This window comes from Sinocyclocheilus anshuiensis, unplaced genomic scaffold, assembly GCF_001515605.1.
Source record: "Sinocyclocheilus anshuiensis isolate Anshui unplaced genomic scaffold, SAMN03320099.WGS_v1.1 scaffold85, whole genome shotgun sequence".
Lineage (NCBI taxonomy): Eukaryota > Metazoa > Chordata > Actinopteri > Cypriniformes > Cyprinidae > Sinocyclocheilus > Sinocyclocheilus anshuiensis.
In genome coordinates, this window is record NW_015536800.1 from 1,955,386 (window position 1) to 1,972,895 (window position 17,510).

The 17,510-nt window shown below is 35.7% G+C and overlaps 1 protein-coding gene across 2 annotated transcripts in view; it reads right to left on the bottom strand.

Annotated features, from left to right (window-relative positions):
- Positions 1-16,901, bottom strand: part of LOC107656319 (LIM and calponin homology domains-containing protein 1-like) — a 56,143-nt gene extending 39,242 nt beyond the window's left edge. For both annotated transcript variants that reach the window (XM_016444112.1, XM_016444102.1), the window contains exons 1-2: positions 16,372-16,901; positions 2,513-2,583 (exon numbers count right to left, since the gene is read on the bottom strand). In XM_016444112.1, coding sequence (XP_016299598.1) covers positions 2,513-2,583; positions 16,372-16,479 — 179 coding nt within the window. In that variant the 5' untranslated portion in view covers positions 16,480-16,901. The remainder of the gene's footprint in view (positions 1-2,512; positions 2,584-16,371) is intronic.
- Between the last annotated feature and the right edge of the window lie 609 nt (positions 16,902-17,510).

Consider the following 17,510-nt stretch of genomic DNA (forward strand, 5'->3'; position numbering starts at 1 on the left):
ATCACCGTCAACACCGTCTATCGCGGCAAGCCTAATATATATATATATACATATATACTGTGTGTGTGTGTGTGTGTGTGTGTGTGTGTATATATATATATATATATATATATATATATATCACATAGATGAGCTGAATGGAAAAGAGACAAACCAGTGGGTGAGACCAAACAGTTTTAGATGCACAATAGCAACTTTACAATAGAAGTTGCACCACATCCCTCGAAAACCGAAAGTACAGTTGTTCAATCTGTGCCTATAAAAATTCTAAACTGATGACAGAATTCAAGATTATAGCTCTATATTGTACCAATTCCTCTTCACAGAGCAATTCTTTCCTAAGCAATTTTACATAGTTTTTAACATCAAAGAAAATTATTCTAGATGCAGTCATGTGAAAAAGTTAGGACACCCTATTGAATTCCATGGTTTTCTGTATCACGACATAATAAAAAATTATCTGGTCTTAAAATTTGGAAAATAAAACCTCAGATGAACAACATCACATTACATATCACACTTTGTTATTATTTAATTAACAAAAATTAAGCCAAAATGTAAAAACCATGTGTGACAAAGTAAGGACACCCTATGATTCAATTGCCTGTACATCCACTTTTAGCAGCAATAACTTGAATTAATCATTTTCTGTATGACATAATCAGTCTCTTACATTGTTCTGGAGGAATTTCATCCCACTCTTCTTTACAACGTTGCTCCAGTTTATTGAGGTTTGAGGGCATTTGTTTATGCACAGCTCTCACCACAGCATTTCAATCAGGATGAGCTCTGGACTTTGACTGGACTATTGTAACTCCTTGATTCTTTTATTTTCAGCCGTTCTGTTGTAGATTTGCTGGTTTTCTTGGGATCATTGTGCTGTTGCATCACCCAATCTTGGGCAAGCTTTAGCTGTCGAACGGATGTCCTCACATTTGACTCTAGAATACTTTGGGATACAGAGGAGTAGGCCTGTCGCAATAATCAATATATCGACTTATCGCGCAATATATGTACATGACCTCAATCATTTTTGGTGACGCAATATATCGCCCATTATATTTACTTAAAAATGAATGTCACCATGTTTTTTGCATTCCATTTGCGCCTGTGTCTTTTGCAGCTTCTCGTACATAAGGAGTAGTCATGAGGTGCTAGTTCAAATTAAAAAAATGCTTCTACAAAAAAAGTTTCATCTGCAGATATGGTCTTGTTTAGGGATCTGTGCCTTTGTGCATACGGACATCTGACTGCTAAGTAGTGATTGTGTTTTTCAGCAATACAGTGCACCCTTAATTTTACAGAGAAAATAAGGTCAGGGAAAAATCTGGGAAAAGTTCTTTGTGCATTTTTCTTTTTTTCTACTTGTTACTTTGCACTTTTTGTTAGAAACAGTTTATTTAGTATTTATTCAGGTTTTTTAAGGTATCTAATATTTTGATATTTAATTCCCATGATCTAAATATTCTTAAAAATTCAAAGTTTGTTGTCATTTGGAAGCATGTAGGCCCTCTTGCATTATTATGCTGTTACATTATGATTATATATTCAGTGGCATAAAATGGTCTTTAAAATGACAATAATATCGCTTATCGCAATTATTTCTGGGGCAATATATCGCACAAAAAAAGTTGCTATCGTGACAGGCCTACAGAGGAGTTCGTGGTCGGCTCAATGACTGTGACATTTTTGTTAAATTATTAATGGCACGGTGCAATATATCATGTGTTGTTGTTCATCTGAGGTTTTATTTTCCAAATTGTAAGGCCTGTCAAGGACCAGATATTTTTTTTTATTATGTCCTGATATGGAAAACCATGGAATTCAAGAGGGTGTCCTATATATATATATATATATATATATATAATTACACTACTGTTCACAAATTTGGAGTCATGTAACTATTTTTATAGAAACGAACACTTTTCATATTTATTGCATTAAATTCAATTCAATTTATTGACAGTACAGTATGGACTTTTACATTATTACAAAAAACCTAATTCACACAAATGCTGTTCTTTTAAACTTTCCGTTTACCAAAGAATAGGGAAAAAAATGTATTACAGTTGCACAACTGTTTTCAACATTAATAATAAGAAATATTTTAGCACCAAATCAGCATATTAGAAAAAATGTCTGAAGGATCACGTGACACTAAAGACTGGAGTAATGGTCGCTGAAAAATCCATTTTGTCATCACATGAATACATGACATTTTATATTAAAATAGAATAAAAAAAAAAAAGACTTCAAAAATAAATGGATCCCAAATGTTTGAACAGTAGTGTAGTGATCATAATCCGGTGGTTTTATCCATATTTCAGTATTTTTATTTGTCCTCTCTAACATAAATTTTGCTAGATGTAAATTATGCTTATACAAACAAGTTTGTATTTGGAATTCATACTGGTGCATCTGCATTTAATCAGAATATTTTTTTAAGCAAGAGATCTTAATTTCCAATAAACAATTTTCATTTACATCTACAATGTATGTATATAAAACTCACTCGCAGAGCAGAATGCCGTTCTCCAGCCCGCTTCTAAAATCCTTGTCACCGAAACGTCTTCCTGTCACTGCCTGTCAAGCAAACAGAAAAGCACAAAGATCATCAATAAAAAAATGACTGAGAATGTTTTAATGAAGAGGTAAGAGAGTGCTAATGTGACTGGAGCAGTCTGAATGCACCCAATGCGTCCTTCTAAATCTACAGTTTTACAGTATGATTTGTCTCTAAATGCTAACCAAACAGATGCTTTATGTTTCTTTAGGGAGGCCTCAAAACTTACGCTTCATGTATTAATCTGGTATTTCCTTTTTATAATATGTATGTTCACATATCCAATGCTCTTTCTAAGTAAAAAAACAAAAAACTAAAGATAAAATGGGTTTCACAAAGAAGATCTGAAACAGCTGCTTTTCTTTTATACACAAATCTGGTAGTTATTAGAGTAATACTTAACACATTCTAAAGGCAAAACGTGTGTGGGGATGGGTTAGAGTATATAAATATGTATGTATGAATGTATTCTGTGTGTGTGAGTGATTATATATGCCCCACACTGTGTGGAGTATGTGTGCATTTAATGTGCACAAGTAAACTACTAAACTAGTATTACATAACCTGTCCTTACTTAACACATTCACGCATACCATGCATGTGTGTAAAAGAGAGAAAGAAAGAACATTAATTTACTCTCTACTGCCAAGCGGCCAAGAACATGACCAAGTTTTTGAGATTAATAAAGATTATTTTCAATAATGCAAAGCACTTTGGAAGACAAAACCTGCAATTATACACATAAAATTACCCATAAACCTGTTACCTCCTGAACCTTTACACACAGTTTCTCTCAGAGCAGGATTCATTGGTGAGCAAGGGATTTTATGCTAATTTTTTCCAAATCTGTTCCAACAAACTCATCTAGTTCTTAGATGGCCTGAGGGTACATTTTCTGCAAACTTTCATATTTTAACTACTCCTTTAACATGAATACTGCATTCGTCTTCTAATTTACCCAATGCCAGCTAACCAGAAGCATCACTCTTTACATCTTCCTTTTAATTTCTCTCTCTCTTCTCTTCTCTATTAATGTGTTGCACATTACATCATGGCTTGTTTAAAACCAAGATGATGCTGCGTCTGCACATTTCAGCATAGATTATTTTGCTTTGCAAAGAGGCTGTTATTTAAGGCTGTGGAGGAGTTAAAAATGATATTGGTCACCTTCTGTACTGTGTACTGTTGCTCATTTCATGTGGGAAAGAACAACAGCGTCCCATTTAATTCTAAAGGTCAGTAAGAGTGGGAAAATGGTCACAAGAAAGTGAAATATGCACATAATGGCACAAAAACAGTATGAAATAAGCTGTTGCTAACTATGCTAAAGGCTAATGCCACTCACACTGAAATATGGGTCTCTGAATTAGCTAACACACAAACTGTGTTTGAAATAACTCAGTCAGTCACCCATTCACGTCCCAGTGAATGTCTTACTGCTCACTACATAGAGAAAGAGTGCATGAAAATGAGCAACTGAATTCAACAGAATAAGGCTCTGAAGCACTCGCATGTACTTTGGGAAGAATAATGCACAACCGTTGATACTTTTGTTCAGCAAAGATGCATTAAAATGATCAAAAGTGAGATTAAATACATTTACAATGTGACAAAAGATTTATATTTAAAATAAATTGTGTTCTTTTGGTGTTCTTTTTCTATACATCAAAGAATAATAATAAAAAAAAAAGTATCACAGTTATATCAGTGCTTTTAACCGTTTTCAACTGAGATAATAAGAAAGGTTTCTTGAGCATCAAATCAGCATATATTAAAGGGGTCCTATTATGCTCTTTTACAAAGTCTTGATTTAGTTTTGGGTGTGTACTAGAACAGGCTCTCACACTAGGTTGTTCGAAAAACACATTATTTTTCGAATATTTTACATTATTACAACACCTCTCTCCTCAGTCTGGCATGAACGGCTCGAATAGTTCCTGTATCAAATGAAGGCCCGCCTTCTGAAATACGAAATGTGCGACTAACTAAAGTTGAACAAGTGAAAAAGCATAATAGGACCCCTTTAAGACTGGAGCTTTGCCATCACAGGAATAATCTACATTTTAAAATCTTTTAAAACAGAAAACAGTTATTTTAAATTGCAATCATATTTCACAATATTACTGTTTAGACTATATTTTTGATCAAATACACGCAACCTTGGTTAGCATATGAGATTTCGTTCACAAACTTTACAACTTTTAAACGGTAGTGTATATATAACAAACTTTATGCAAAAAATTAATTATATATGGAATGAAATCTTTAAAAACTCAACACTACAAAATAGTGTTGTTATTGCAAATATAGTGCACTAGGGAATAGGACACAGCTACACATACTGATTTTCACACATGCAGACGCATTCACTCTCTCAGAATCACACACAGTTCTTCGAGAAATCCCTTGCAGCTGTCTTTAACTGTCAGAAAGACTCGCTCTCCCTCCGCCTTATGTCTTTACACTCTCTTCATTATACAAGTACACACACACACATAAATTACAGGTAAGCTGTTTTTCAGGCAAACATTCATCTGAAACTGCTCTTAATACTGTAAAAGCCATATGACCGTCCTGGCCTAATTCAGGGCTGCAGGCAGCTATACATGTATGAACAGAGAGAAATGGACAGTAATAGAGAGAGAAAGAGCTGATTGATGGCAACATTTTTAGGAAGAACCAAAAAGGCTTGTGGTGGCAGACAAGCAGTTCCGTTACCTTGACACCAAGCTCACAAACACACACACACACACACACACACACACACACACACCCGCTGGTGACAGTCCAGTCAACATCCCCCAGGAACAGCTCCCCTACAGTGCAGTTGTGTAAGAGGCTACATTTCACCGTAATGGCCAAGATGCCATGCACTGGAGCCAAGAAAACAGTGAGTTGCTCAAGGCAGCCTCCCATTAGCTGACTCAAAGCATTTTGATTTTGGTAGACGATATCTCACTTTGCAGTTTTTGCTGAAATTTTTACGGTGGCCGAGAAGTGCAAAGCACATCACAATTCTGAAAACAAAATAACAAATTACAAACGCAAATGCAAGTCTAAAAAACAAAATAACAATTCAGAAAGCACAACAACAATTCAGAAAACATTATAACAAGTCAGAAAACACAACGACAAATCCGAAAACAAATTAACAAGTCAGAAAACACAACGACAAATCAGACAAACCGGAAGAGGTAGGTATAGTTTGAGACAGCGCTCTGGAATAAAAAATATGGGGTGTCTATTTACATTTAGTTAAAAGTTGCTGTACAACATCAGCTCCAGTGGCGCAGATGGATAAGTGCGTGCCTTTGTTTTTTTTGACGCGATCGAACCCCGGTCGGTCACGTCAAAAAGCCAACGACAAGCGCTTATCCATCTGCGCCACTGGAGCTGATGATTTACAGCCACTTTTAACTAAATGTAAATAGACAACCCGTATTTTTAATTCCAGAGTAAGGGCAATTCATACAATACATTTAAACTGAGCTACTTTAATACCATCTCCGAACTTTCTACAACGACTCTGCTGTTCTTCGGCTGGTTCTTCCTGTATACGTTGATTGACAGATGTCTCGTCCAGTCAGTGGTGAGTAATCCCAAACCAAAGGCGCTGTCTCAAACTATACCTACCTCTTCCGGTTTGTCTGATTTGTCGTTGTGTTTTCTGACTTGTTATAATGTTTTCTGAATTGTTATTTTGTTTTTTAGACTTGCATTTGCGTTTGTAATTTATTATTTTGTTTTCAGAATTGTGATCTGCTTTGCACTTCTCGGCCACCGTAAATTTAGCTTATTGTTAGTCCATCACACTCACATATGACAATGCTTTCAATGTAAATCTCACTGAAATAAAAACAGGAGTATACCAAACTAACAAACTATTGTACTAAACTAAATTATGTACAGTATATTGCACATAAACTATTGTACTAAACTGAATTCATACACTAGCTTTAGCCTCTGAATGTATGTGATTGTGTAGTGGAAAAAAACTGCCTTTTTGTGATACATGGCTTTTAGCTTTTTGGGAAAATTAAATAAAAAAAATATATATATATTTGGTTTAGTTCATGGCTTATACCACTTTAATAATAACTTTTTAAAAATCCCAATGGGAAAAATTCATGGAAAAAAATACTTCCAGAACCTGTCCACTGACAAATTGGGCGGGTACTAATGCACTCTATAGTGTGACGCCGACCTTAGTGCCTTGTTCATACATGCTACATGTACACTTAAAAACGCCATGTTTGACAATCTGCCCCATGACATCAACATTAAAGACAGACAAAAATAGCAGTATATGGGTGCTATTCCTGCTTATAATCACCTAAGCAACAGCCTCAGCAGCAGAAAGCAGGGCTCCTCTCACTGAGGCAGAAACAGACAGGGGATGATGTCTCTCAGGACGCACTGTCTTAAAATACATCTGAAAATAGGCCACCTGACTAGGGCTGTTGGAAATAGACAACTCCAGATCATCCGTCCAGACAAAGACACACACAGGATTAAAAGCACTCTCTCTCACCACTATAGGAAAATTAAAAGCTGTAAAAGAACAATGGATAATACATGTGCAAAAGTGGATTTAAACATGTTATGCTCTTCTATCCATTTGCTTAATGAATGTGAACCTTATCAGAATTTGTGAGTGAAAATTATTGTGTGCCAATGCGCAAAATACTGATCAAAACTTAAATATAATACTATAAAACCACCAATGTTTCATACTTTATATGCAGATTACCTTTCATACAGCAATTGACTGCTTTTTATGCTTTCCAACAAACTGTATGTCACTTAGAATGCATAATTAAGGTGTGGAATATGAATATTAATTGGGTCATGAATACTTAGAACAGTAATCTTCTGTGACCATCCACCTTTCAGTCAATTAACTTATAGTCATAATAAATATTCATAATTCATAGTAGAATTAGTTAATTCACCATCTTATTAATGCACACTTGAAGGAGTAGTTCACCCAAAAATGTAAATGAGCTAAATATTTACTCACCCTCAGGCCATCCGATATGTAGATGAGTTTGTTTCTTCATCAGAATAGAGAAATTTAACATTACTTCACTTGCTCACAAATGGATCCTCTGCAGTGAATGGGTGCCGTCAGAATGACATCCAAACAGCTAATAAAAACACCACAAGTAATCCATATGAGTGCAGTGAAGTGAAAAGCTGTGTGTTTGTAAGAAACAAATCCATCAAAATGTTTTAACTTTAAACCGTCGCTTCTGGCCAAAATACAACTCCATAATAATGCTTCCTCCAGTGAAAAAGTCCATCCCCTGTTGTCCTCTGACATCAACTGTTTTGGACTGTTTTCACTTGTAAATGGAGCTTGATTTGTGCATATTTCTCAGCTGATTTAAGTCTTTTTCACTAGAGAATGCAAAGTTATGGATAGAGAACTTATATATAAGCTGGAAGTCTTAATGATAGATTTGTTTCTATACAAACACACAGCTTTTCACTTCACAAGATGCTAACTGATGGACTAGAGTTGTGTGGATTACTTGTGGATTATAGTGATGTTTTTATCCGCTGTTTGGACTCTCATTTTGTCGGCACTCATTCACTGCAGAGGATCCATTGGTGAGCAAGTGATGTAATGCCAATTTTGTCCAAATCTGTTCTGATGAAGCACTTCACAAGATGCTAACTGATGGACTGGAGTCGTGTGGATTATTGTGATGTTTTTATCGGCTGTTCTGACGGTACTCATTCACTGCAGAGGATCCATTGGAGAGCAAGTGTTTTAATGCTACATTTCTCCAAATCTGTTCCAATGAAGAAACAAACTCATCTACAACTTGGATGGCCTAAATTTTAGTCAGAATGACATCCAAACAGCTAATAAAAACACCACAAGTAATCCATATGAGTGCAGTGAAGTGAAAAGCTGTGTGTTTGTAAGAAACAAATCCATCAAAATGTTTTAACTTTAAACCGTCGCTTCTGGCCAAAATACAACTCCATAATAATGCTTCCTCCAGTGAAAAAGTCCATCCCCTGTTGTCCTCTGACATCAACTGTTTTGGACTGTTTTCACTTGTAAATGGAGCTTGATTTGTGCATATTTCTCAGCTGATTTAAGTCTTTTTCACTAGAGAATGCAAAGTTATGGATAGAGAACTTATATATAAGCTGGAAGTCTTAATGATAGATTTGTTTCTATACAAACACACAGCTTTTCACTTCACAAGATGCTAACTGATGGACTGGAGTCGTGTGGATTATTGTGATGTTTTTATCGGCTGTTCTGACGGTACTCATTCACTGCAGAGGATCCATTGGAGAGCAAGTGTTTTAATGCTACATTTCTCCAAATCTGTTCCAATGAAGAAACAAACTCATCTACATCTTGGATGGCCTAAATTTTAGTAAATTTTTCACTTTTCATTTTTGGGTGAACTATTCTTCAACAACTTTTTTTACTTTGCTAAAATTATTAGTGCTCCTAAAGAAAAATGTAAGCATTGATCACTGTCTAGAGAGAAGGACACATAAACAGGGAACTGCACTCTCAGAAAAAAAGGTACAAAAGTTGTCACTGGGGCTGTACTTTTTCAAAAGGCACACCTTTGTACCTAAAGAGTCCATATTGGTACCATAAAGGTACATATTAGTACCTAAAGTGTACATACTAGTACCTAAAAGGTACAAAAGTGTACCTTTTGAAAAGGTACCGCCCCAGTGACAGCTTTTGTACCTTTTTTTCTGAGAGTGTGGAAGTGTGTAAAGTTAGACAAGGTTGTCGGTGTCAGGACATGCATTTACACAAGGATGTACACACACACACACACACACACACACACGCACATTAAAAAGAAATGAACAGCTGTAGGGGCCCTAAATTTAGATGGACAGAATGTGGCTGACTGGAGCATTTGAAAATAACCAAGCAAATGACATGTGTATGTGGGACAGGGGCAGAAGCACCGAGCACACACAGGAAAGCACAATGCTATGTTAATAAGAGAAAATTCATGGTTTCACATTCATCCCTGAATTTATGATGTTCTGTAGGAATAATTATTCACAAAAGTATGTGTTGGGACCGTTTAGTCAGAAGAAATGTTTTTATCAAGCAACCACACGGTAACCATAGTTTCTACCAAAATACCACACTTACTCCAATTGTTTCCAGGTCTACAGAAAAAAAACATTATATTCATTCTAAGTCTGTAAAACCCTTCCAGAATATTTTTGATGGCAGTTGTGGTGAATACCAAGTTACCACGGTTTTATTGCAGGAGCAATAACTGTAACAACTATGGTATTTTTGGCAGAAATTATGGTTAGCAAAGTACAATTTTGTAACAGTAACAGGAAACACAGCTCAAACCATCATATTTCATTCTCGTACAAGCTGGATGCATTATCAGTTTCAACCCTTTTTATATCTACTATCATTAGTGTTCATGTTCTAATGTTTTTTAAATGTATGAAAGAACAACAGGGATTCCTGAATCAGTGTGTATATTACAATTTATTTATTGAAACAGAATAAAGAAATTATCTGATAGCATATTGCATGGCTTTAGAAAAGACAAAATGTCTTATTTGGGTTGCTGGCCAAGAAAGTTTAATAGCTGCTGATTTATAGCACCCATCGGGAATATTTTCAGTGTAAGATATTTTCTACTGCTCTACCTTATTCTCAGAAAATATTCCCCACAGATGTCAGAAGTGTGTGTGCACGCCTGTTTTTCTGTCAGCAAATCTCTCACTGTTTGCGAGTTCATTCACATGTTAATAATCACTGTGCTAATTGGTTGCTTAGACACTATGAGATAACGGCACCTCAAGACTTGCTGAAGTGCTTGAAAAATGCATGCACATTAATATACACACACACTGCCTTCATAAATATAGACTCATTCCGTCCTGGAAGACTGAACTGTTTTGATTAATTTCTCTGTTTATCTACCTTAATGCAGTTTTGTTGTTGAGTCTAAATGTACATGCAGATCTGCGAGGATGGGGAGTGCTTTAAAATGAAAAAATTAGAAGAAAAAACATTCTACAAGGACTTATAAGTGCAATAATAATGCATATTTTTGTGATATAAAAATTACATTTGACAATAAAACATGGTTTTAAATTTGAATGCGGACATAAATTTGCTGATATTAACAAACATAACATCTGTTTTACAGCTACACTCTAAAGGCTCTTTATTGGCATTGATAGTTCCATGAAGAACCTTTAACATACAAGGAATCTTTCCATTGCACAAAAGATTCTTTATAATGGAAAAAAGTTCTTTATTATTTTTAAAAAAGGTCTTCACACTAAGAAAAAATATTTTTTATGAACTGTTAACTGAACGGAACATTGGAACCTTTAAGAACGTCAGCAAAAATATTCTGATAGTGGGACTGATTAGCTCTTATTTATTGAAGAAAGGCAAACAAAGCCACAAATACAGTTTGTGTTACTGAAGTAAATATGTGGATTGAAAAGCCTTTATGTCTGTGCATGGCACCGCTATCTCCTGTTGTCCTTGTTTACAATGTTTAACATTGTTAAAGCAAAATTTGGGGTTCACATTGAGGTCTAAAACAGAGAATTCTGTGTCAGATTCAAATGGATTGTTTGATTCACGCAGTGCTGTTCAATTTGGTAAACAAAGACATATATTTCAATGGCTAGTGCCACATTGTACATAGTCCATGCATATATTAGATTTGTGCTGCATGGTTTTGTTGGGAAGCCCAGTTTTGTTTTATTTGGCATTTAGTGTTTCCCATACACGACTGAAAATTTCAGCGCATAAACAAAGACCTCGACCAATACAACCGCTGACAAAATTAGCCACCCTGACAGAAAAAATGCATTTGCATTTGGCATTTCTGAGGTCAGAGGTCAAAAACTACCACACACACACACAAAAAACAGACAGCCACACACACTGTCTGTTGCCTGAATTTGGAATAGCATACTATTCATACTATTTCTACTGTATATCTCTCCTTCTCTCCTTATAAAGTTCAGCATTGAATTATGGGAGTTATGCTAAACGTTCCATGGACTCTTGGAGATTATTCCTTGACCAGGAAAACCTATTCCAAGATGAGTAAAAGCAGTGTTATATAACACTGCTTTTAAATGATTGCAAAATACATCAGGATTTTGTGTGCTCTCAAGGGTGGGTGGTGAAGCTGGAGAGATATTGAGGCTGGAAAGAATTGCATTTCTTTACACAAGCTACAAGACTCATTTGCACAACATGAACAATTGTGTTGTATAAAATGAGAGCGCTGGATTAATGTGTCTTCATCAAAAGCTAATCAGAGACAAAACTAGAAACAATCCTTTGAGGTAACACTTTTTACAAGTTCGCAACATGCTCACAAAATACCAGATTTGTGGCTAAAATGGTTGTAAATGTGTCAAAGATGAAAAATGCGTGACAATTTAAAATATATCATCGTTTTGTCAGATATCATGTGCACACTGAACACAATAATAAACACAGCACAAGCTGTGATGTCTGATTCACAAACAAATTACTCTAATGAATCAGTTCAGATTTACTTAGATTAAAGTCAAAAATTTTTACAAAACTCGTTTTGTGGTTTAAATCAGACTCTCAGTCAGCGAATTGTTTAAAACAATTACTGAATTTACAACTGACTCCCTCACTGAACCACAAATCACTTTTCAGTTATTTCTGATTCTAAATGAACTGGAAACCATTACTATGATGCATGATTTGGGTTTAATTTTTGTAGTCTACACTACCGTTTAAAAGTTTGGGGTCAGTAAGATTTTTTTTGTGTATTTAAAAGAAGTCTCTTCTGCTCACCAAGGCTGCATTTATTTTACGAAAAATACAGCAAAAACTGAAATATTGTGAAATATGCTTACAAATTAAAATAACACACCGTGTTTTAGACATTGTCATTTTTAAGCAGCCATTACTCCAGTCTTCAGTGCCACATGATCCTTCAGAAATCATTCTAATATGCTGATTTATTGCTCAAGAAACATTTCTTGTTATTACCAGTGTTGAAAACAGATGCTTAATATTTTTGTGCAGTCTGACATCTTTGATGAATAGAAAAAAAGAACAATTTATTTGAAACATAAATCTGACTGTCACTTCTGCTAAATAAAATAACTAATTTATTTTTTTTAAATACTTTTGAAAAGTAATGTATACATTAAAATTTCTCTTCATCACAGCACAAAGCAGAAGCTATGCATTCAAAAACCTAAAGCACTTCAAAGCAACCACTTCTATCGATAAATTCTAAGCTTTGTCCACCAAAAAAATCACTCCTTACTGTAGGAGCCCAAGGCACCCTCATATTTTTTTGTCTGGAGCCCTGTAACTATAAAAGAAATGTCATAAAAGTAATGTCATCTTCTATAGGCAGAACAGTTCCTTTATGAAAAGAGACATAATTTATGTTGCTAATAGTGCTTTGACAGTAGACTGGAGTGGATCTTAGTCACAGAAACAGTTGGACTGAAGGTCATTTGGCTTAATGTGTGTCTTGGTGGTCACCCTGAATACTTGAAAGCAAACCATAGCCAATGGCATAATGGAGAGCACATATTTAGTCTGCGATTTGAGTCCCTGTGTTCTTAAATGACTGTATTAAATGAATGTGAATTTGGTAGACAGCCTGTGTCTGCCTCCCAAATCTCTGTCACTGTGTAAGCTGTATCATTTAATCCATACGTATGTGACTGCACAGCTGTGACAGCTGGCTTTATGAGGTCATATGACAGAGCCATCTGTACTCAAATGTACCAGCTCTTACACTCACACACACACACTTGACCTCATACGCTTGATTTGCCAGATAGATGCTCTAAATGCACTCAAAGTGGAGCACAAGCTGATGTGCAATCAGCGGGACGTGTTCTATATGGTCTCCTTGGTGACTCTATGACAGTGGTGGTCAAAAAGTAGGATGGAAAGAAACAGGCAGAGAAAGAGAGAAGTGCTCTGAAACCCGATAGTCAATGGGAGAGGAACTCTAGGGCTCTTGAAATATGATAGGCCAAGGCAGAGAAGGACTTTCTGTAATGCGATGTGGTTGCTGCTGTCCGTCTCTAACCACTGACAGGTGCACTGGGAGTGTTTCCTCATACAGTTTCCATACAATGTCACATGGCCCATCCAGCACACACCTATGAGCCCTATGAGAGGTACTATTAAAACAAAGACTGAACATATGATACTCTGTCTAAAAACAATCCTAATATACAGATATGAAGTGACAGACCGATATATGGTTAGGTCAATTTATTTTTTTATACAAATTTATAAATTACGAAGAAAAACATGTAGACACCAAATCAAAGTAACATAATACAACCACAAAAAAAAAAAAAAACAGGAAATGATATTATATAGAGGAACACACTGATGACCCTCATGATTGCTTGTCCAGGTAAATAATAATAATAGATAAGTAGAGGTTGTAAAATGTCATCTGATACAACCCCCCCCCCAAAAAAGAAAGAAGAAACATTTAATCATCTATGATAATAATAATACTTTAAACTTGAAAAATATAATAATATATATATATTATATATAATAATAATTCAGTTCACCTTTCTTATAATATAAATGAATAATTATTTATTATTTGCGACAGACAGACAGATAGATAGATAGATAGATAGACAAATAGATAGATAGATAGACAGATAGATAGATAGACAGATAGATAAAACTTTCACAAAAACAATAAAATATAAATAATTAAAAAATAATAATTCAATTTACTTTTATAACTTTTTACTTTCTGGTTAACTGCATGGCATTTGAGTCATTCAATTTAAACATTTTGTTGGAAAGGGTATAAAAGTTTAGCAAAGCCATAAACCATATGCAAAGATTACATTTGCTTGCATTTTAAACTTACATTTTCTTTACCTTCAATTTTATTTTCTTTATCTTTGACATTCTTATTTGTGTCACTGATCATTGTTTTGTAAATTTCATGAAATATTTTTTGTGAAATATTGGGTAGTGTTATTTTCTACAATTGTGTGTTTCTTGTTTCATCCTTGTATTATGTAATATCTCAATATTATATTGTCCATCACCTTGCTTTCTAAATATTGACATTAACCCTATCTAAGCTGACCACTACAGGGAAGCTCAATCTATATGTGTCTTAAGAGAGCTTCATGTATCTTTGTAGTCTGCTGTTCATGCTTCAGTCCGCCATATGCTTTGGTCTGTAATGTTCTAGCTCTTTCAATGACTCACTAAGGAAAAAACATTTTTAGCAGGAGACAGAAGAAGCATGTCTCTCTCTCTGTGCCAATTTAGTTAAAACTATTTGCGAGCAGCAGGGTGCTAGGCTATTTCAGCCCGTCTATTTATACAGATCGTCCTAAAATGCATGAGCTCCTGCCTGTGTTACTGGCATACCAGAGAAACACATGGGCAGAAAGACAGACAGAATGGACAAATAGTAATGCAGAAAAAGTGTGAATGGATTATGGCATGGCAACCTGGTCTATACTTTAGGTGGGATTTATGAAATCACTAAAAACCACATCAATTCCTAACTAATTAACAATATAATAATAGTGTCTATATGTGGGTCGCTATGTAAAAGTTTGAAGAACGATACCATCATAAGGAAATACTGATGGTCCCATTTTTTTCTGCAAAAAAAAGAAAAGAAAAAGCCATTACTGATGGCTAATGTCGGGGTTTTTAAACTTAGGACCACAAGGAAGTGCTAGACGGTATAAAAATGTATACAAATTACAATTAAAATAACCTAATAGAAATTAGATTGAAATGAGTAAATAATACATCAAACAGCGCAGTTCTATAATGAGCAGAAAAAACGGTATAACTTAATAGAAACTAAATATTTCCTAAACTATATTTTAGACATATTTATAAATGTTTTTTTTTTCATAAACTGGTTCTTTATACAATAAATGATATAGATGACTTTACAGTGGGGGTCCCTCACACACGAATGATCACATCTGGGGTCCATGGCATCTAAAATACTGAAACCCCCATCTAATGCACAAGACTCAACCTCAAATCTAGATCAGTGACGTTTGGATTCTCCCTATCCAATCCACACCACCCATAAAATAGGTCATAATATTAATACCAAGACCTAAAACCTTTAACATCTCTGGGGATGGACTAGTCCTACATTCACATGTTATACTTTACAGTGAATCAGGTCAAATAAAACGAAGGCCAAATAAATACTGTATAGGCCACAAATGCTCGGTGAAAACAAACTGTTTGACCCATAGACTGTAAAAAAGGAATGAGTGATGAGGGGCGTGGTCTGTAAAGGACAAGGGGGCGTGTCTCTTGGCTTCCACAACAACTGGAATCTCTTAGCAAAAGGGGGCGTGTCCGCACGCAGACTATTTGTGCAGACTTCTGTTTCTCTTGCACGTCTTCAAAATGAATGTTTTGTTTGCAAACGTCCACTCGATAGGCGACCTACATGTAAAATCCTGCAGCTAATTTAAATAGGCTGATGGCTGTCATGTGAGAGAAAAAAATCGGTGAGCCATCAAAGCCGTGCTAGTCCGATTACAGCCCCCGAATCCTGCGCACATGATCCCCGCGCTGCTGGGCTCCACTGCCCGCTGTTGTAACCAAACACGCTACGCACTCACAACAGGTGACTGCAATATTTATAAGCTGTTCAGAGCGTAATGCAACCTCTTTATTTATATGAGTGTCGAAACAAAGATTAAAATGATGCAAAAAAAAAAAGAAATGTTTACTTCCACCTCTGTGAGCATGTATACGGTTAACTCACCTCGATCCATTTTTGAGCCTCTTGAAACGCTGGTTCTGGGGTAGCGTCAGCAGATTCAGCTTGATCCAGATGGGCATTTGAAGCCGAATCGTCTCCAGGACTGGCCATTTCCACACAAAAAAAAAGGTCTTAGCAAGACAGCCTAGATGAGATATCCAGCGCTCCGCGAACAGACAGACCTGCGTGTTTACTTCAGACCATTCGCCGTAATAGCGGACTCGTTCAGTATGCTGAGCTTGAGCGTTCACAGCGCAACACACTGCGGTTCTCCAGCGCTCAGCAGCACTGCAGATGAACTACTGCACTTTCTACCACACGCGATGCAATACGAGTCCGACCTCCGCTGCTAAAAATATAAGCTAAAAAACACCAGAGGTCTCCGTTCAGCCAATGCGTAAGGGGCAGCAAGGCGAGCGCATCAGCCAGCCTCCCTGGCTGTCTCTTCTCCTGAAGAACGGGAGCTGGCATGCGCGAGAACGCGGGGGAAAGGAATTTAACGAGAACAATCGAGCAGTTCCGTTACCGCTCCAGTTACGGCCAGACATCTCTCTTTCTCTCCCTCGCTCTCTATATTATATTATATTATATTATATTAAACGTATTGTCTTTCATCCTCTATCAATTTAGTACAATAAAGTTATTAATATAAAGTAAAATAGATTTGTATTTTCTAAAGAAAATACCAGCAGTATGTGAATGGTTGCACAAATGTTAGGTAAATTCATAATTGGAAAAAGTTGTAAACCCATGGATAGAGGGAGATAAACAGAAATGGATAAACAGAAACACTGCTCCTGTGCTCAATACATTGTCAGAAAATTGATAAGAGGCTATATTTGTCCCCTGGAGTCATTTTTACCTTAATGAGGACTCTAACCATAGAAAATCACACCTTATATAATTAAACTGTCAAATACTTGACCCTTGAATCAATTAATTGAAATAAATAGCTACTTAATTACTGTTACCTATAAAATCAAAGCATCACATGTTATAGTAGCCGTAAATAATTTATGATGTATTGAAAGACAATGAACATGCTGCTATAATACATTTAATATATTAGCTTATCTAGATATAGGGCTTGGCCTATAAGTTAAATATTAGGTAACAGATTTAAACAATCAACAGAATGTAGT